Source organism: Xiphias gladius, chromosome 3 (assembly GCF_016859285.1).
Source record: "Xiphias gladius isolate SHS-SW01 ecotype Sanya breed wild chromosome 3, ASM1685928v1, whole genome shotgun sequence".
Lineage (NCBI taxonomy): Eukaryota > Metazoa > Chordata > Actinopteri > Istiophoriformes > Xiphiidae > Xiphias > Xiphias gladius.
Window position 1 is genome coordinate 22,481,979 of NC_053402.1, and position 21,150 is coordinate 22,503,128.

General features: G+C 42.3%; 2 protein-coding genes across 3 annotated transcripts in view; one reads left to right on the forward strand and one right to left on the reverse strand.

Annotated features, from left to right (window-relative positions):
• Window positions 1–21,150, forward strand: part of cyth4a (cytohesin 4a) — a 62,866-nt gene that overhangs the window by 4,519 nt on the left and 37,197 nt on the right. The window contains exons 1-2 of one of the 2 annotated variants that reach the window (XM_040123826.1): window positions 12,438–12,540; window positions 16,574–16,664. Coding sequence is in view for 1 of the 2 variants with exons in the window: in XM_040123825.1 (XP_039979759.1) it covers window positions 16,574–16,664 (91 nt within the window). In the remaining variant the exon portion in view is untranslated. Of the gene's footprint in view, window positions 1–12,437; window positions 12,541–16,573; window positions 16,665–21,150 lie in introns of those variants that run through there. The other variant, XM_040123825.1, reaches the window with a different exon arrangement.
• Window positions 3,363–6,230, reverse strand: sstr3 (somatostatin receptor 3). Its single transcript, XM_040123824.1, has one exon. The coding sequence runs from the start codon at window positions 6,228–6,230 to the stop codon at window positions 4,773–4,775; it is 1,458 nt and encodes a 485-aa protein (XP_039979758.1). The 3' UTR covers window positions 3,363–4,772.

Here is a 21,150-nt window from a genome sequence, read left to right on the forward strand (position 1 = left end):
CAAAATCTACACCGACCAACAACAAGTGGAATTATGTCGCAGATTTTCCCATGATGCTTTGAATTTTTTCCCAAACCATTTTTTCGTGAAAATGGGTGTGAAACATGACAGTTTTACAGTGCACTCTCTGCTGCAGACACTTCGATGAGGGTTTACGTCCCATCCGGAAACTGTTCCTGCGCCTAAATCAACAGCAACACTTCAGCCGAAGTGAAGGATTTTTTTGTTTGTGTATACTCCCACTCAATTAGCATTACCACCGGGATCATTTTTCAGCTCTTCATGCTTCCCATCCCGATTACACCATGGAAATACGCGTGCATTATTCTCCAGGCATGGTCATTTTGGGTCTGTCGAAAGTGCAACAGAATAAGCAGCTTTCGGCTGAGATATTAAAACCGACCCGAAGGGGAAGCGTTAACGTTTATTAGGATCATGTGTGGACCTTGTTGTGTTAATCCTCTTGAGCTGATGACAGTGTTTGCTCTGGGTTTCCATAGCTGCTCCTGCCAAAAAAAAAAGAAAGAAAAGGGAATAATAGGCTATTAGAGCTAACTTGAGCCTCGTCCGCATTGTATGTGGGTGGGAGCCCGTAGGCAGAGAATCACCGTGAGTCATAGCGATGCCACCAACAGACCCCTCAGCTGACTATCACCTCTCCGCGTACAGTAAGCACAGGTGCGTTATCACTGCGGGGAGCCGGGGCTCACGCAGGCAGCCCAGACCGACAATATTTATAGCCAAACACACACACGAACAAGCTAGTAAACAGAGAGGCAAACGCACATGCAGCCCTTCCCAGCTCCACTCGCCCTGAACAAATCATTGCTCTCATCAGGCTGCAGGCCCCAGGGGCCTGGCAAAGAAAGTATCAGCCAGGCAAATTCCCTTTTAATGTCCCTTTAATGACGGTTTTATGCTCCTCGGTGGATCTCTGCGGAAGGGTTCGTGTGGGCGTGCGGGCTGAAGACCAGCCGAGAGCAGCAGCACAGCAATACCCAGCATGGGCACCGTTTCTCTGTATTTACAGCCAGCTAAACGACAACAAAGCGTGTGGTGCGTTGGCGCTCGTGAATGAACGGCAGGAAGGTGAGTTTTTGGTGAATGGCGGAGGGTTGTCCCAACATTTACCTGTACATTTATCTCAAAGGTGCTCATCTGTGGTGGGAAAGCGCCTTTACCCAAGTACCGCACCGAAGCTATCGACGCCAAAGGTCGGGGGGAAGCCCATTATCCGTATCCAATGATATTTTGATCAGTGGCCCCTGTAGCCGGACGTCGTACGTCTACTGGGACCTCTGACAAACAAGGTCAACCTCGAGTGTACCTTTTTTAAGCTGCCTTTAAATCCTGCATCAACACAAGCAAAGAGCAGAGTGGACTGAGCTGGCCTTATGGAGCGCTAGCAGTTAAAAAAAAACCTCATTCAAAATCCCAGGGAGACGTTTACAACAGCTAAAACTGCAGCCTCAGAACCGGGCCTTTCTCAACAGCAGATCATGTAGCCCGCTTCAACAAACAACATTTCCCATAAGCCCAAGACGTTTGTGGGCTAATGCCACGCTCATATCATGTGGGAGGGAAGGTAGTGATGGGAAAGATTTCCCACGGTCGCGGCGTTGCGGGAGTTCAGGACGTCGAAAAGCTCAAGATGGCGGCTGCCAGTCGTCCTGTGCATGTGCCCCTCCCTCGTTACTGGCGATTCCAGCTGTTTTTAACCAATCGACAGTAATGAAACAAAACGGAACGACACAAATGTTAAATACATGTCTTCAAAGAATGCCACGCCCCCTGGCAAGCGAACTGTTTGCAGAATAACTATTAATGGCAAAATATACAGGAGTGTAATTTCAACAAAGTAATATTGTTGAGTGAGTTGGACGTGTGAGGCTTAAAAATACTGTGCTTGTTCAGTATAGCACTATATCTATCAAATCTCATGTTCAAGGTTTAATTACCTTTTAACAACCGGCTTCGTCGCCGCTTATGTACTTTTTACATCTAGATTGATAGGAGCTTTCAGAAAGACTCAAATTTGCGAGTGGTAATTCCGATACGGATGTTGACGTGAACATGGCACAAGCGTCACGGCGGACAGAAGAGACGAATCCACGAGCAAGTCCAGGGGTCGCGGTTCGTTCAGACGTGTGTGTGGTAACAGGACAGAGAGGTATACAGGTCTTTAGACAGCAGTGGTGCCAACTGCCAACTAGGAAGCTGGAGAATGACTTTTAGAAGAGTGCGTTTTTGAGTTTTGGGGATTCGGACGAGCTCACAAGGGGTCGCTTTAACTTTGTTAAAATCCCGGAGGTTTCGGTGTCTTATAGCAGCTGCTGTAGTGGACGGCGATGCGTCTCAGAACATGACAAGTAAATCCCAGGAACACGCTTGAATTTTTCAGAAATGACCAATGAAAGATAAGCTAAGTGAGAGATCGCACTGAGTCACGGAGTAAATCTGCGGGGTCGTCCGGCGGCCATCCTCTCGAGAACTGGTGTTTCGCTGAGTTGCACCGGAGACACAGAGAAAGCTCGATGATGATACCAATAGTCACACAGTAAGAACTCCAGGGCGCACGAGGGATGTCTAGATCATCTTCATTCACTAATAGTCGTACATACTTACAAATCTGTGATCTTAAGCTCGCCACTGGCTGTCTAGAGCCACCAGGATGTTTAAGAGCAAACACACACGTTGCTCACCGTGTGTCGAGCGAGCCAGCGCGAAACACGTCGTTCGCTCGCGGATTTGTACTTCCTGTCTGACTGTTAGTAAGTGGGGGCGATCGAGACTTTATTATTTTCCCACGCGATTCCCGCTCACATCCAACGTACGAAGACGTCGCGGAAGACAAACATGTAAAGGAGACACAGGGCTCGAGCGAATAGCTGATAAAAATGAAATCAGTTCAGATTTGGAAACTGATTTTTTTTTTTTTTTTTTGGCTTCTTAAAGCCAGGGACATGACAGGAAAAGCTTGACAAGCACTGCTGTATACTATTACCATTAATTTATAAAGAGCACTCCACCGATGTAGCTTTACACTCACTATGGACAGTTTTAAAAAAAAAGAAAGAAAGAAGGGGATCAAAGAGATATCGTCTTTTTTATCCCACGCGTTCTCCCTCCTCGTCAAAACCTGGGGACTACGCTACCCACGGTGCTACTCGACTGCCGGCAGTTCACTCAGTCATTCGGGTGCTTGACTTCATCCGTGAGTTCTGCTGTCAGCCGGTGCACGTGCACGTTTCTCGTGCGGAGCAGCCGCAGTCTCAAACGCACGCTGAAAAAGGCGCAGCGGAGTCCTCGACGATGCACTGTACGTGTTATCGTTTCGGGGATATGTGTCAGTTTAGAGCCGTGTGACGATTAAAACACACAGCGCTATATTTGCACACCACCACAAGGCCACTGTGATTAGAACACTGAGTGTAATTTATAGTCCGAGTTTGTTGTACATGATAACGCACATTCTTGAAATATTAAGTCACCCATGTGCAGTACGCCGCCCACAAGTGCGCTCTGATAACAAAATAGTAAATTATCAACTTTTAATATTTGTCAGTGTTGCGCAAGCTTCATGAAAGAATTTAGCTCAAGAGCCTCCAGAACTACATGTTCAATCAATGTTGTACTGATTAAAAACTATAATGATGTTTTCTTTTAGTGTACCATAAAGACAAAAAAAAAGAAAAAGAAAAAGAAAAAGCAATTGCTGCCATCCCACAGAAAGGTATTTCTTGATCCTATCCGGACGTGGAAGCATCAGGCAGCACTTGTCAGTTTAATTATCTAACGTCATAAAATGTGCAGTTAAACGAAAAATGTTTTTTTAAATTTGAGCTTCCGTCCAGAGTGCAACATTATCAGGCACAGCTTTAGGCTTTCACAGGAAACAGTGCATTTTCCAACCAGGACGTAAAAGAAAAAAACAACAACTCCTTCACAAAGTCACAATTTCAGCTACAACAAAGCTTAGATCAACAGCCCAAGGTCAGGGACTGAATGTGAGCTATATACAGTTAGTTAATATTCATATACAGTGTCTGTAAATAATCAGTGAGAATGTGTAGGCATGCAACCCCCTCTTAGAAATGATGTTTCTATACTATTAATCTGCAACAGCAAATACAGTATGTTTTCAAGGAAACATATTGCTGCCCTGATTAGGTGTTTTTGAATCAACATAATGAGGAGACATTACTGAAAGTACCAGCAAAGTCGCAAAATGTTCCTACAATATCTGCCTGTAGCGACTGCATCGTGATTAACGGTTTTTATGGTCCTGTTTAGGCACTCACAGAACTTTAGGGGAAAGATCGTGGTTCTGGCTTAACGCAGGAAAAGTCAAACGCCACTTGAAGCGCAAGAAACGACGCGTTCATTAACATTTAACCGAAACCGCCATCTTTCACCAACCTCCACCAAAGGGCTTTCGTTGCCTAAACCTAACCACACATGGGACTCGGTATGTGAACCTGACATTTCCCTTGAAAGGGAACCGGCAAAACAAATGATACAAATACCCATTATACAGTCAGCACACATTATAAACAGTCGTCCTTTCTGTGTGTTGGTAGAACTTTACCAACTCCTTTGAGTCCTTTGATCGAACAAAGCAATTCTTAACCCTGTCAGAGTTTTTTAATGTTCATTAATGGGATTTTTGCTCCATTACAAACAGCTCTGTGTTGTGGAATAGACGCGGGCCGCCTGGTGTCGTAATACTGAGTTCACTTCAAGTAACATAAGCTTACAGTCAATATTTTATACTACAAATAACTTATCTCCAAGGAGGTGCTCTGTTCCAAGGTTTCCTCTGGCAGGGTTTTGATGCTCCCATTTTTGGCTCCGTTGAGAAGCAATGGGACCGTCAGCGTGGACCCATTGACTGGATGTTTCCCTTTCGCGTCCCCGGCTTTGTCCCTCTTGTCTGGGGACGACGGCTCCGTTGCTCCTGGAGTCGCTCCTTTCTCCAAGAACAGCGGCTGCGAGCTCTGCGGCTGGAGGCTGCTGTTTCCATTCTGGGCGATCCTGTAGATCTCAGTCATTTCTGAGACGTCTTCCTCGTCGTCATCCTCCTCGTCCCTGATCGCCCGTCGCAGGCTCTCCCTGGGCATGAGCGCCCTCCTCCCTTCCTCCTGCTGCTGCTGGCGCTCCATGGGCTCGTGGTTCTCCACCTTCCTCGTGGAGCGGCAGAGCGCTTTCCGGAAACCTCGCTTGAAGTTGTCTGACAGGAAGCCGTAGACGATGGGGTTGGCGCAGCTGTTGGCGTAACCGAGCACTACGACAAAATAGTAAAGGCCCTGGTACTCTGGGGGCAGGGACACCAGCAGGTTGATGATGTTGAGGGCGTAGAAAGGGAGCCAGCAGAAGACAAACACGGCAACAACAATCACAACCATGCGCGTCACTTTCCGCTCCGATTTCCTGCGCTTGGTGGAGGTGGCGTGGACTTTTTTACCCGAGCTGCGGATCTTGAAAACGATAAGCAGGTAACAGAGGCAGATGATGAGAAGAGGGCAGAAGAATCCAACAGTGGAGGTGTAGATGATGAAGGCCGCCCTCCAGATGTTAGCCGGCTGAGGCCAGGCGATGTTACAGGTGCCTCCCGCCTTCTGGATGTTGGCAAAGATGACCACGGGCAGAACGACAAGGAACGACAGCGCCCACACGGTGCCATTCACCATTTTGGCCACCTGAGGGCGCCGCCACTTTGAGGACCGAATGGGGTGAACCACGGCGAGGTAGCGGTCGATGCTCATCACGGTCAGGCAGAAGATGCTGGTGAACTGGTTGATGGAGTCGACGGTCATGACCAGGCGGCACATGAAGGAGCCAAAGGGCCACGACTGCAGGGTGTTCTGCACCGCCAGGAAAGGCAGGCTGAACATGAAGAGCTCGTCAGCGATGGCCAAGTTCAGGATGTAGATGTTGGTGACTGACTCTATCTTCGAGTAGTGCAGCACAATGTGAATCACCAAAGTGTTTCCACCCAGGCCGATGATACAAACAATGAAGTATAGGAGCGGGATGAGGACCCCCGCCACGCTGGGACCTGAGGAGCCACCTTGGATGGTGGAGTTGGTGGAGTTGGACAGCGTCTCATTCAGATCGCTGCCGTTGAACATTTGCAGAAACAGGGGGAGCCCAGGCGAGGGGCCGGCGAAGCTGCTGTTCTCCCACATCTCATCTGTCATCTCCATCCCGGGAATCGAGACGTCACCCATGGATGTGCTCTTCCTGTCGCGTCGTCCTTCTGCCGTCTCAGCTCCCACCCATCTGTTCTGGTGGAAGAAAAAAGTCCGTTATCTAACTGAATAGCTGACATTTTCTGCATTTTTTTTTTCCACCTCTGAGGAGACACACACTAGCACAAGGCAATGACTTTTAAAACATGTAGAACACGTAGAACATGTAGTACATGTAGAACGTGGGACATTGTTTATCAGAGCGTCACAACACTGTATGTTTATCATTTGATTTCAGTCATGGTTGCATTTTAGAATAAAAAAATGTCTGTCAAACAATAAGTAACTCATCAACACAGATTGTGCAACGCTCGTTTCTTCAAGATTACACGAATCGCACAGACAACAAAACATGCAATTTATGCAGATGTCAGTATCTGAAATGTACTTTGCAATGTACAAGTGTTAACTTTTAAAACGTTAATTTTATGTATCAACTACACTGCTTTACTGTAAGTCCCGCTGATGTAGTCCAGAGTCTGACTTTTTCCTGCAGTAAATTCTACAGTCTTACAAAATGGCGATTGTGACAGTGCGTCACTGACAGTGTTTTCTGATCTGTATCGACCACACAGTTTGTTTTTATTCAATATGCTCAGCCACTGGGTCACTAGGCTCGCTTTCATATTATGTATGTGTATATATACATACATACACACACACACACACACACACACACACACACACACACACATATTAGAGCGAGAGAGATACAGTATTTATACACAGGAGGTTTATTAGGTACACCCAGCTAAAACTAATGCAGTCCAATACAACAGTCCCGCAATAAATCCTCCCCTCATGAAGGTTATAATGTTCCGTTTGTGTTGAGACTGTTTTTGCAGAGGTGTTGATTCAACTGTATGGTCATTATATGGACGATGTAGTCTCTGATGCTGTTGCACTGTACTGCATTGTACTAACAGGTATAACTGCCTATGCATTTAAATATGTCTAGCAAATAACAAATAACTGTATGACAAAAATGGTTATCAAACATTTTGATAACAATCAAAACGCCTTTAAGCAAGAATTTACATTTCCTTTTCCCTTTTTCACGTACACCTGAAATGTAAGACACTGGTGGTCAAGTACTTGGCATTTATGTAGCCGTGCTGCTCATGAGGGCAACGATTTTTGAATGAGAAGAAACCCTGTGTAATTTATACATTTGCATTAAAATTTAGCAATCGGTTTCATTGTAAAGGGATAAAAATCTATCCAGATCCTTCTGGCTCTTTGTATTAAGAGTACGAAGAGTCGTGATAACTGATCCAAAGCACTCGTGAAATACTGTGATGTCTAATCCGGGTAGCGGACCATCAACATGTTTGCAATGTGAAAACACAGTGAGCTGGCAAAGATAACACCCTGAGGACACGTGATGACAAAAAAAAAGCAAAAAAAACACAGGATACAGATAAGAAAAGCAGATAGAATAGAGGTGGATATGAAATGATGAGTCAGACAGGAAGCTGGTGTGAAGATGGATGTTTGCAGGTAGATTGATTTGACCACAGCAGCTACATTGGGTTCTTTATTGATACGGCAGACAAATTAAACAGACTGCGTTCCCACAACAGGTGTGTGTGTGTGTGTGTGTGTGTGTGTGTGTGTGTGTGTGTGTGTGTGTCGGAGAGTCGGTTGTGGGAAACTGGAGGTGAGGCTGTGTGTGGTTTCCAGAATCTTGCGCTTAGTTAGGATCTAAAGTGACCGACTACTGAAGCAAAGTAACAGCTGGTACGCTCACCCACGCATTCATACTCACTTTTATTCAGAAATCAACCGGAAGACAAAAGAATGGGCCTTTGTTCAGGCTAGTATCAGGCACCTAAGCAAAGACTTTTAACATTTAATTACATTTAATTATACAGACATATATATATTTATATATGTATATATGTCTAATTAAACATGTATATGTATGAAAGATGGTGAATTTAGCGTAGTTGTGGGCAATGGTTGTCTGTTTTAGCGCTTTTACATAGAAATCTATGGAATCAAGACCTAAAAAATTTGCGAGAAACTGTCATGTGATCTGAACATTCTTCCTGCCAGTTAGCTTAGCTTAGCATAACGACTGGAAACAGCTGGCCTGGCTCCGTATGACGGCGACACAATCCGCCCAACAGCGGCTCTAAAGCTCACTAATTATATTATGTATCGTTTGTTGTGAAAAGTGTAGGCGTGAATGTCAAACTTTAACATTGTGTTTTTTTTAATTGGGGGGGTTGTGCTGGGTTATAAAGCACCACAACAAAACCCGGTATTGCTGACCAGTCCTGATGAAACTCTTGAGTTGACTCGGGTTCTGTCCAATCACAAACAAAAATTGTCGTCCTGTCTTTTGTGTTTTGTAAAATTTTGCGTTTAATCGTTTTTTGTTTTTTTTTCCTCTATTTGTGTTTCTATTCTATTTCTATTTCCCAAAAATGTCAAACTGTTCCTTTGCCTTTTTTTTTCCACTCATGGTGCAGACGGGGTTATTTTCACATTTTCACACAACATTTCCAGGGCGCTACATTAAAACTGTGGAGAAATATCCATGAAACATTTAGTATAATTATATTTGAAGTGTACGGTGATGCATATAACACAACCATGAAGATTTTACTCTTCATTAACTGCACAGCTGTACTATATAGTATTCAAGCTCATGTGAAAAGAAAAAAAGCATCACGAGCACCATCAGTAAGTCATGTCAGAAAAATACTGACAATCTCCGTCTTTAAAATTGGACTTCACAAAATGCCTGATGTTGTTTTCAGAAAATCAACAGTGAGAACAGCGCAGATGTGCCCTGAGCTCAATGATAGAATTCATCAAACAAGCTGAATGAAAGGTTATTGTCACCTAAATTGTGACAGCTGCACAGTCTATCAGAAAAGGCATTCAGTCTCTGTCTTCCTGGAGGTTAATTTAAAAGACACACGTTGGGGGAAAAAAAAAAACTGGAACAGCAAAACAAGAAAAACCAACATGTGTAGTGTGTTTTTTTTTTGGGGGGGGGGGGGTTATGAGACCCGAGTAGTTTCTTTGATTTCAGCACATTGTCACATTCATCATTTTTCAATATCTTGCTCGTTATTACGGACATTTCACATCGCATTTGCCAATTACCAGCACCGCGGAAACCAGAGAGAGAGAAAAGCCGGAGATCTGTGTCGTAAATCAAACAGAACCAAATAAATGGCAGGAAAACAACAGCAGATTTCTTTTTCTTCTCTTCTCGATTAAAAAAAGTGTCTGTAAGAGAAGAAGAAGAAATACAGACTGCTCTCCTGGTCCTCGGTGGTGGCCAACACACACGATAAAATAGCATCAAACGCAGCTCCGGTCGAGCATGGGCGTTGGTGCTTCATGCTGCCGGTGAAGGACTACTTTACCGTAACCAGGATTAGATCCGTATAATGGATCGTCAGGGAACACTGAACTGAAATTCTTTCCTAATCAAATACCAGTTACTGACCAGATGGCAACTGGAAATAGCAGAAGTTTCTCTTTTCATCACAGCTCCAGCCTATAAAACTGGCTGTGTTACTTGGGATGCTCGTTTGCATTTATCAGCGGTTCAAATACAATTTTTGCCCATCGTTAGGTGCTGTGAGTCACCCTGCCTTACAGGACTACGCGGTTATTTCTGACAATTTTCCCTCGTCTCCTTTACCTGTCAGGATGTTTGCCACAACAGCTCTGGCAGTGTGCATGAAAATGTTATATCTGGTTAGATCGTAACTGATTATCGTTATCCATGTATGAAGTTAAACCTTTTTTTAATATTGATAAACTGTTTCGCCTCCATATTCATACTGTCTTAACAGAGAAAGGTCAGTTTTGGCCATTATTAAAGTCTGTCTATTTAAATCATCTACTTAAGAGACAAAAAGAACAGAGATATTTTATCGTTTTCAGCCAGAGAGTGACCTCACTCACGCTGAGTCACTTTATGCATCTCGGGCATATCAGTTAGCAGGCAAATATTGAAAAACACATGCGTCCGTCCATTTTCTGCCGCTCACCCGGAGTCAGGTTGCGATGGCGGCATGTTCAGCAAGTTAGTCCAGCAATGTTTTACCAGCTCCGCCTGGGAGACCCTGAGGCGTTCCCGGGCCAGATGAGATATAGACAATTATTGGCTGAAGTTATTGGCATCCCTGTTTTTCATGTACGGAATTTAGAATATCTTCAGAAATAAATGCAAATTAACCAATTTTGTGCAATGAAATATTTTCATAAGATGTCCAAGGTTACTGAACAAAGGAAAAGGAAAAAAATGAAACTTGCATAAAAGTGAAAAAATACAAGGACTTTTGAGACTCATTCTGGCCAGATGTTGAAAGGTGACAATGCATCCGTCTCTCCGAGACGCAGACGTAATCTTTCCTCCTCCCGTCGTGTGACTGCGTCGGGAGCGGCTTGTGTAAGTCGCCTCTACAGGGTCTGCCTGCTGTTAAAATGAAAATGGAAAAGGCAGCTGCAGCAATGTCAGCCCATACGGTCATAAAGCACTGTTGTCTCTTTCTCAGCTTATAAATGCGATTCGTTCATGTGCTTCTGTTAGTTTATACAGTTGTTGGCTAGATAGCTGAACCGTTATTGCTGTAGCTAAACTGTGAAAGTGCAGAAGTTCTCCTGCCGTTTTTTTTGGCAAATACCAAACAGCTTCAGACGAAAAGCAGCCGGATCGTCAGAGAAGTGGTACATTTTTTAATTTCCATTTGGTAGAGACTTATCTATCTTATCCACTATTCTTCTGTTTTCACAAATTTTATACCCTTTATATGTGGCTTTTAATATATTACCTTTCATATCTTGTCTTAACATCTTTTTATGTCTTATGTAAAGCACTTTGAATTGCCTTATAGATATATACTATATGTATCAATTAAACAAAATTATCTGCAAGTATTTTGATACTCAGTTAGTAATTTCAGTCATTTTTCATGCAAAAAAACAAGATTTGCTTCTCAAATGTGAGGATTTGCTGCTTCTCTTTGTCATATATGACAACAAATTGAATATATTTGGGTTTTGGGCTGTTGTTCGGACAAAACAAGCCATCTGAAAACATCACCTTGGGCTCTGAGGACTTGTGACGGACAGTCTTTGATAACTTTTGTTTGACATTTCACAAAGAAAACGATAAATTGATTTACTGAGAAAACGAGATGAATTGATAACCATTGCAGCCCTAGTAAAAAGCAGAAAAGACATACTATCTTAAAAGATTAGCAGCCTCATCTTAAAATAAATCTCTTTAAGCCAGACCCTGACTGTAGTGCGGCTGTGACATCAATTCACATTTCTTTCAACTGTGATGCCTCAGAGAAATCAATTCATCAAGCTCCCTGTCTACAGCTCTCGTCCCAACGCCTTAAAGTCTTTCTAATATCTGCATTGTTTTCTCCCATTTCTTTCTTAGCCCTTTCAGACCTCTCTGAAAGGGGAAATCCATTCGTTTCGTAAATTGAGGTTGTCGACCGCTGCTGGCGTCACACGGGAGCGAGACATCCTGTGATCCAAGCGTCTCGTCATCTGTCTTTCTCCTTTCTTTAAGTGAAACGAGGGGAAGCGGCGTGTTTCTGCACAGAACAACAAGAGACGCAGCCACATAATCTCACATCTGAATATCTGCAGTTGTCTGCTCCAACTGTAAAACCTGTAAAAAAAAAAAAAAAAAAAAGACTCCCACTGGGTTACTGCAGGTTTCAGTAAGTTAACTTTAAGACTTTTTAAGACCATCGTGACTGCAATTTAAGGCCTGTTTAAAAAATAAAAAATTTACTTTCATATGTTTCAGTAAGGGCTGTCGCATGCCCCATGAGATGGGATCCCAGGTACTTTGACTGCATCCCCCTCGCCTTCTCAGAAACATACGCGCAAGACCAACTGCTTGGTTTTGTTTGTTTGATTTAGAGTTTTGTCAAACACTGGCACGAACGGGCCCTTGACTTTTGAGATGACGTCTCTCTTAATGAAATCTGTCGATCCAAATTGCGTAATGAAAAAGACGTCCTGTCCCTTTCCTCACATGAAGGTTTTAGCAATGTCAGAATCAGGGAACATGGTTTGAAACAGCTCACATGTGTCTTCATTGCTTTTCTCTGACTGATGTTTCGCTACCGTGTGTAAAGTCCAGAGCACCTCCACCTTAATGTTGGCGTAGATCCAAACGCTGTCCAGAGGTTTGCTTATCGGATTTTCTGGAGTTAACGTTGTTAGTGTGCTGTGGGCTGCGCTGTGACTGGAATTTGGTGATGCTCCCTATCTGAATACAGAACAACACTGGGTAATGGCAGAAGTTTGTTAGAGGCTTCTTCCGGCGGCTTTATGTTTTTCTGACTTCCCATGCAACTCTAATGCCTTTATACCCAAAGTTCCTAATTTGAGGGTTTACTTGTACAAGGGCTTCAAATTCATTATTTTCCACAGGCTTCATCCGAGCACCGAATGTGCTGTTCTTGAGCCAGATCTCGTTGAACTCGCACTTACCCATATAAGATGAAAGGAACATTAACGTTAATTCTGACCGGGCTGCACAGTTTGCATTAGTGGTTATTGGTTCCATATTGGTTTTGTAGTTTTGTTACAGCCTGGTCAATACAAATTTTTCCCCAAAAACACATTTAAAAGCAAGTAGTTTTAAGGCAGAATGAGCAGCCTGAGAATAAAGGATGTTGCCATAGTATAGCAGAGACATGAAGGTCGATTGGACAATGGTTTTGCTGTTGGTAAAAGAAAAACGTTTTGTTCCAGTTGGTCCACACGAGGTTTAAAGGTGAGACAGGTATCTTTAAAAGATATTTAGATTTAGGATTCAACGACTTAAATTTCAGTACTATTATGTGCATGGATGGCTGGAAGATGTAAGATAGAATCATGAATTAATGAGAATATGACACATTCTGTCTTATCAGCATTCAGCACAAGTTTGAGGCTAAGAAGAACTGTCCAAGGATCATTGGGGCAGACACGGCTTGAGTTGAACAAGAGACGTGTGCATGAAAAACCTGTATCATCTGCATACAAATTGATATATTAAGTTGGTGCTGGAGTAATAATACTGTTTGTGTAGATTGTAAACAATACCGGACCAAGCAAAGAACCTTGTGGTACACCATTGGCTGTTAAAAGGAGGTTTTAAGCTTTAAATGATTTACAGACATCTGTGATATCTGTAAACTCTGAAGTAAAGGCCCGTACTCTAAATTATAATGGACGGCAAAATGTTGTCAGAGTAGGTGCCACTTTGGTCACTCAAACAATCTTGGACTGATCAAACAAACTCTGAGCAGAACTGCTGCCATGTGACAGAACAAACCCGGAGCTATCAGAGCTGCTGAAGGTGAAAGCCGCCTTATCTCAAACGTGAGGGCATTACGATTATTTCTGGTTCCTGAGAAGTGACGACACACAAATTACGACTATTATGAGTGGGGAGAACATTTTTTCACACTGAGTTCTGATTTTACTTATGCAAACATCCTCACTGTTTCAACAAAACTGTTTGCAACTACTCCAGTAGTAAGCTGCTATATTCTGTCATGGTAATAAAAGTTTTTGAATGAGGGGTTTTTGAATTACCTGTGAAGACTGGAGTCACCTCTATCTTGAAATGATAAGAAATGAATAATAATATAATACAATATATAACCAGTATTATACAATTGTATAATATGTAGTTTGTATTTTGTTATATATTTTTTTCCTTATATATTAGTATACAAACTGTTTCTGATACCGACACAATTACTCATAATTTAAATGATATTGGAATCTTACTGTTCCCATCACTTTTTAAAATTCAATTTTTTTTCCATTCTGCCCTTTTACAATTTCACTTTTATTTACTCATCAAAGTCTCTGTCAAATAAGTAAGATGAGAGAAGTTTAGTTTTAACTCTGCGCTATGAGCAATTAAACCTGCAATTACTGAGTTGTTTGGCCACTTGGGGGCAGTGGAAACAAGTTGTGAAACACTACACTGACATATCATCAACTTTTAAGTCGATATGTTGCAGTTACAGTTGTTCGTTTGCACATCCAGCATTTTCGGAGCTACACTATCATTCATTTAGAGTCGTGTTTGTGTCCCGATGAATGTAAGTCCAATATTCACTCTCCTTTAGTTTGGTCCACACCAAATATTTTCTTGAGGAAAAATATTTGGCTCTCTAGTTGCTAAATGCTCCATCATGTTCACCAATTGGTATCAAACTGACTAACTTTGCAGGTAGTGGACAGTTGGTATTTAAGAGCTTTTCTTTTTTTTGAGCAGCTGCCTGCCAGCTGCAAGTCATTATAAAGCCGTGGGGAAGCTGCAGAGTCCTCCCACATGTCATTTGATGCATTGCTATTATTAAAATGCTGATTATAGCTTCTTTAAGGTTTAAGAAAACTTGGTAAAGTGTAGGATAAGTTTGCCTTAATGGGTAGAGGAAACCAACGCTGACTGTTGGTAGGAGACAAGATGCGAATCCTGGTCTCCGCTGTTGACGTCCGACTCCACGTACGCCCAACCACCCAACCAAACCCCCTGCCTGTAACTCCGCGGCGGAGCGCACAGTCTCCACGAGCCACGAAAATGTCCAGGCAAATATCCCAAAAACCAGGCACCGTCTCCTGGATCAATCGCGTTCATACTGGGAGTAATAGGCTGGGAAACTGTTGATACTAATGAATCGACAGAAGTTGAATATGGGTAAACTGAATCGGTCTATCCCCACATATTTCTGAATATATCTCATTTTCATTTCATTATCACATATATTTGTCTGTGAATTTGTTTTAGAGAGGTAATCAATAAGAAACAATGGGAAAATTTTTCCTCTCCCTGCACATTCATTTTCACTGTTACTTTTTGCCATTTGTTTCATTTTAACCTGTGCAAATAAATAAACTCAAAGTTAAAAAAAACTTAAGGAATGACAATATAGCCAAAAGCCCCAAGTTTTCTCCATATCATTTAAATTTGCACCTCTGAAGTACAGTATCGACTACGTCGGCTCCTCCTTCCTCCATCTTGTAGCCCTGTCTTGTGTTAAAATTTAGTTATAAGACATTCACTGTTTTAGTTTATATTTTGATTGTTTGTTGTAAAGTTGTGTTTTATCAAATTACTTCAATTTTTTTCTGTGTGTCATGTATTTAACAGACAAAACAACAACCTTGTGTAAGGTTGTACTACTCAGTCACAGGAGAACTGTAACTGCAACCAACAGTTACTTTCATCATCAATAGGTCTGGTGATTATTTTTTTCTAATAATAAAATGATTGTTCAGTCTACAAAATGTCAGAATATACTGAAAAATGCTCATCATTGTTCCCTGTTAAAATATTCTTATTGCCTTTTTTTTGTCTGAGGAACAGGGAAACAAGGAAACTAAGAAATACACAGGTACAAGTGAATTTTTGAGGTTTCTGCTTAACGAAATTACGTGAAACGATTATTATCGAAATTGTTGCCAATTCATTTTCTGTCAGTTGAACTATTGATTAATCAATTAATCATTTCCGCTCTATAGTACTGGTTGGTTTCTGATTGGCGAGGAGAAATAAAGAAACTGACGTGTATGGTGGGGGTCAATAGAGGTCCCGGGCCCCTCTGAGAAGTTAATCGTGGACGTGGATTTATTACAATGTCTTTTACCTCGTTGAATGATCTGAAATAAGGACAAGAAATGGGTTTATAGTTTATAGAATTAGCTCCTAGCAGGGCATGTTTGTCCAGCCGACAGGCAACACGCTGACATAGAAAACAAACGTACCTCTGTCAAATGCACATCTATGACAGGCTTCTATTGTCATCCATGGAAGATCGTGATAAAGTAATGTAATGATGCAACATTCAGATACAGTGTGTGAGTCTTCAATTACGCGGTTAGAAAAAGATTGTCAACACCATTTAACCCCCAAATTTCAGTTTTGTTTGCCTCGACTGTACCACGCAAGTATCGAGTATTTACAAAAAGTATTTAGAGTATGATTTATTTGTAATTTTTCTTGTTCCTCATAGAGCTGTTTTCGTCCACAGGAACCAGTAGGTGATATATTAGTACCTGACTCATACTACAAAATAACACTGTAAAGCGAAGGCTGTATCATTACAAGTGTTACCGAATGATGTATAGACTGCTTATAAATATAAAGGGGGGCGTTACGAGTAAGGTTTCTTATTACTGCCAGTGCCAGTGTAATTGCTCCTTTGTCAGTACATTTACGTTCTTGGCAGGAAACTAAATATATTCACATAATATTACACCAGTCAGCAGCAACCTGATGTTGTTGATAAGCTGAAATGTAAAGTCTGTCTCTCACACAGGTTGAAGCTGCTGCTCACTGCAGGATCCGAAATGCCAACATCTTAGCTGTCGAGCGCTGCTGCACCGCCGAGCTGAGCATCCATCACAAAGGTCAGTCTGCGACAGCTCGAAAGGTTCAGAGTATTTCAGGGAGGAGCTTCGTCATCCCGACGCAGATCGACCGATGCATTCGGGTACAGGGAGTTTACACAGAGAGCACAGGTTTGGTGTCGGGAGTGTGTGTGGGGCAGTGGTGAAACGTAACTAAGTAGATTTACTTTTTACTGTAGAACTTACTTACTGTACTTGGGAAAAGAAAAAAAAAAAAAAAACTCTACAAAACCCACTGTCCCACTACCTGATCAGCACTAAACCTCTGACAGACACAGTCAGAGACCAGCTGGTGAACATAGTGGAGCATTTAGCAGCTGGAGAGCCAGATGTTTCCCTCAGGAGCCGGTGGAGACCAAAAAAAGAGCTTAAAGAGAGGGGGTACTGGACTTAGATTCATCAGGTGACACAATCAAACATCTGTCGGTCGCGAACGACTCGACTTTCAATCCTCACGTCAGAGAGCGGATTTCTTTTTTCTTTTTAAAAAAAAAAAAAATCTTTGTACAAGACGGAATAATAGGATGTTCTTTATGCGACACTGTTCAGCCTCGGGCACGCCATGCACTGACTGAACCTTGTGTTGATGTGCCTGCGGTGTGACCAGTCATGTGTGATGACAGACGATAAATAATCGCCACGCCTTCACGTTTCAAGTAAGGCTGCTTTCACCTTCAGCAGCTCTGAAAGCTGCAGGTTAAAGGGGGGGGGGTTGTGTTTCGGATAGTTTATTATTTACTTTATTATTTTTATTTTATTAGATATGGTCATCACATACATTTATGCACAGGGACCATATGCACTATGTTTAGTGTTTGTAGCAAAACGCTAATTTAAAACATATTAATATAAATAAAAGGTTCAATAAACGTGTGTAATAGTGTTTAATGTTTTTATATTAATGTTTTTATACCAAACATAATGTAGAATAATAGTATTCTGGAAATTACAAGGTATATTATAATTACGTTGAATAATTTAAGTGATGTACGTGCACACATGCCAATCATAGCTCTAAATATTGCTAAACTTGGCTGAAGTTTGAAAGCCAGAAGCGGTGCTAAATGAAGAGCCGCGATTCCCATCACTACCAAACATGACTACAAATGAATAATAATGTTGCTCTGGTAACTGACGGATGCTTGAATGAAGCAACTTAAAAGGTGATGACATGTCGCTGCCCCCAAGAGGCCAAAAACATCAGTTACCGCAGGTTTAATTGCTCAGTTTGCAGAGAAAAAACTTAACTCTAACTTATAGTGGCCGTCCATTAAGAAGAGAGTTTCACAGACTGTAGTGAATTAGTAAAACTGAAATTGTAAAAATGTGGGATGGACAAAAACAGGATTTTAAAAAGTGATGGGAGCATGTTGAAATGACGCCGTTGATTTACACCCTTTATCATGCTTTTATGTTTGCCGTGAGCCGAAAGAAGTGCAGAGTGGACGCCGACTATGACACGAAAGGTCAAAATAAGCTCCTCCTTCACAAAGCCAGGCAAACTGGGCTGGCTGAGTGCTCCTTACCGACAGGACTCAGCAGTGAGAGCGCAAGTCAGGGTCACGGTTAAGGACATTTGGCAGAGCTGTTTGAATAGTGTATTTGCTTTGCTTTCTTTTGTATTTTCTCCTCTTGAAAGCCGAGAGTGACTGTTAAGCAGCTTGCCAAGCTGTTAACTAAACAGTCAGTGCTGGGCAGATGTGAGTGCAGGAGAATGGAAAGTCATTATGATGGTTTACAACAAAAGAATGAAGGTTATAAGCAAACGTAGATAGTGCAATAAACAAGCTATTAACAGCCTTTATGTTAGCCTTGAGGTTAAAATCAGTTTATTTAGAATTCTATAAAATGCTCGGTGTTTTTCCACTGGACTAATGTCGGGTCACGGTCATGGAAAATGCTCCCTACTGGCTGGCAGGTGGCCCTCACTTGTATATCAGTGCACCTCAAGCACTATATGAGTCAGCAGGTTAATTACAGCGTTAATCTGTGTCAAAGCAAATTAATATGGAGGTAACCGTAGCAACAATACAGATGTTTCGCACCGCACTAACCTTTAGCTCTCACTTTAAAACAACGGTGATTAGAGCCGGTTTTTTTTTCTCTGTGGTGTCCTGAGATACAGAGAACTGGGCTTCAAACAGGAAACACCACTGTGCCTCCACCCTGCCCTTCGTCTTCTTGGACTGGGACACCCCGTTGTGCGTCATCACAGGAACACTGACCGGTCCTTTTGTGTTGTTCCTCCCTGACCATAGACGGATCTGGGAGCTGGATTTGCGGCGCATTTGGAAAGTTTTCAGACCCCCCTTCAACTTTTTCACATTTTTTTACGTTTAGCCTTATGCTAAAATAATTTTTTTTTTTTTTTTTAAAAATACCCCATGATGACAAGGCGAAAACAGAATTTAGGAAATTTTTGCCAATTTATTAAAGAGGAAAAACTGAAATATCACATGGACGTGAGTATTCAGACCCTTTACTTGAAATTTAGAAGACTTCCCATTTCGCCAGATCATCTTTGAGGTGTTTCTACGCCTTGACTGGAGTCCAACTGTGGTAAAATCAACTGACTGGACGTGGAAAGGCACACACCTGTCTATATAAAGGTCTCACAGCTGACGGCGCATATCAGAGCAAGAAACAAGCCACGAGGTCGAAGGAACTGCCTGCAGGGCTCAGAGACAGGATTGGGTCAAGGCACACATCCGGGGAAGGCTACAAAAAAAAAAAAAAAAAAAAAAATTCTGCTGCATTAAAGGTTCCCAAAAGAAGAGTCGCCTCCATAATTCTTCAATGGAAGAAGTTCGGAACAACCAGGACTCTTTCCAGAGCTGGCTGCCCGAACAAACTGAGCAAACGGGGGAGAAGGGCCTTGGTAAGAGAGGTGATCAAGAACCCGATGGTCACTCTGGCTGAGCTCCAGAGGTCCCGTGTGGAGATGGAAAAAATCTTCCAGAAGTTTCATTTGACCTCACTCGTCATTAACTACACAGCTGTACCATACGGGGTTCAATCGCATATCAAAGTAAAAGCCTCATGAGCACCATTTCAAAGAAAGTCATGTCAGAAATGATTTCCATCATTTATTTTCTGTTTGGTTTTTTGTTTGTTTTTTTAACAAAAGTAAGGCGTTGCTTTCAGAAAAGCAGCAGTGAGAAAAACACAAATGTACCCTGAGTGGTATCGATCTTTTCATCCAAGTCTGAGCAAGAAAGCAAAGAAGTATTTCCCAAAATGTCAAACTGTTGTTGAGACTCTGGATCCCCTGGCATGAAAGCTTATTTTCTTTGTCAGATTTCTGTTTAGTTTTATTTATGGAATTTTTTTGCCGCTTAATTATTAATTTAACGCTAGTACAAAAACATATTGTTGGTATATTAATCTATATCATACGACGCAAACACATCTGCTGTAGCCGGAGATCCTATCTGTCCTCTTTGCTGTACCTGTATCCCTTCGCACTGTTCAATCCCTTGACCCTTGATGTGATTATCAGGTAATCAGGCTGCACCCGTCCTGGCTGGCAAAGTCTGCACCGCCAACGCATTTCACACCATGCGTCATCTTTCACAATTTCAAACTTGTTATTGACCAGATGATTAATCGAGAACCGGGCAAATGATCCTTAGTTTCGGCCCTAGGGTAGAAAATTTTAAGGATTCAGCAGTTTGGATACATCATATTGGTTTTACTTTGGTAGATTAGGGCTGAAACTAACTGTTTTTTTTATTATCGATTAAGATGCCAATGATTTCCTCAGTTAATTGATAATTATTTGGTCCATAAAAATGTCATAAAATAGTGATCACAGTTTGCTAAAGCCTAAGATGATGATGTATCTATGACGTTGTCTATGTCTTATTTTGTCCAACCAACAGTCCCACTCCAAAGATATTCAGTTTAAAATGATACAAACCAGAGAAAAGGCATTTTTTGCTTGAAAAATGACTTATACAATTAACCGATTATCAATATAGGTGCTGGTGAATTTCCTGCCAATCGACTAATTGATTAATCGATTAATTGTAACGGTGGTTTCCTAGTCAAGCCACCTCCAGTTGTTCCCACAACAACCTGCGTTTTTGTGTGCGTCTGCACGTGCCACCCCTCATTTTATAGCCGTGTGAGAAATTCTTGTCCCAAACCCTTAAAAAGTCGTACACAAACTTTTGGAGGGTTTGTGCAGTGCAGTGTGTGTGTGTGTGTGTGTGTGTGTGGGTGTGTGGGCAGGTTGCTGAGGATCGCAGGCGCTCCCGAACCTGTTGCGGCCTCTTTTTCCGAATGAGTCAGCAGGTCGTTGAATAAATCAGGGACTCGTGGCTCGGCGCGGGAATACTGAACGACGACGCTGTTAATTTTTTTGACCTCCAAACTCAGCCTGTCCAGCCTGTCGCCCTGGGGGGGCAGTTGCCTATTATGAGGCCTACGAGGAGCGAAGACGGCTTCTCCTCGGGGCCTCGCTGAGCGAGGGCGAGGCAATAAA

Coding starts and splice junctions, on each gene's coding strand:
- sstr3 (XM_040123824.1), bottom strand. CDS start 6,230: ATGGGTGACGTCTCGATTCCCGGGATGGAGATGACAGATGAGATGTGG.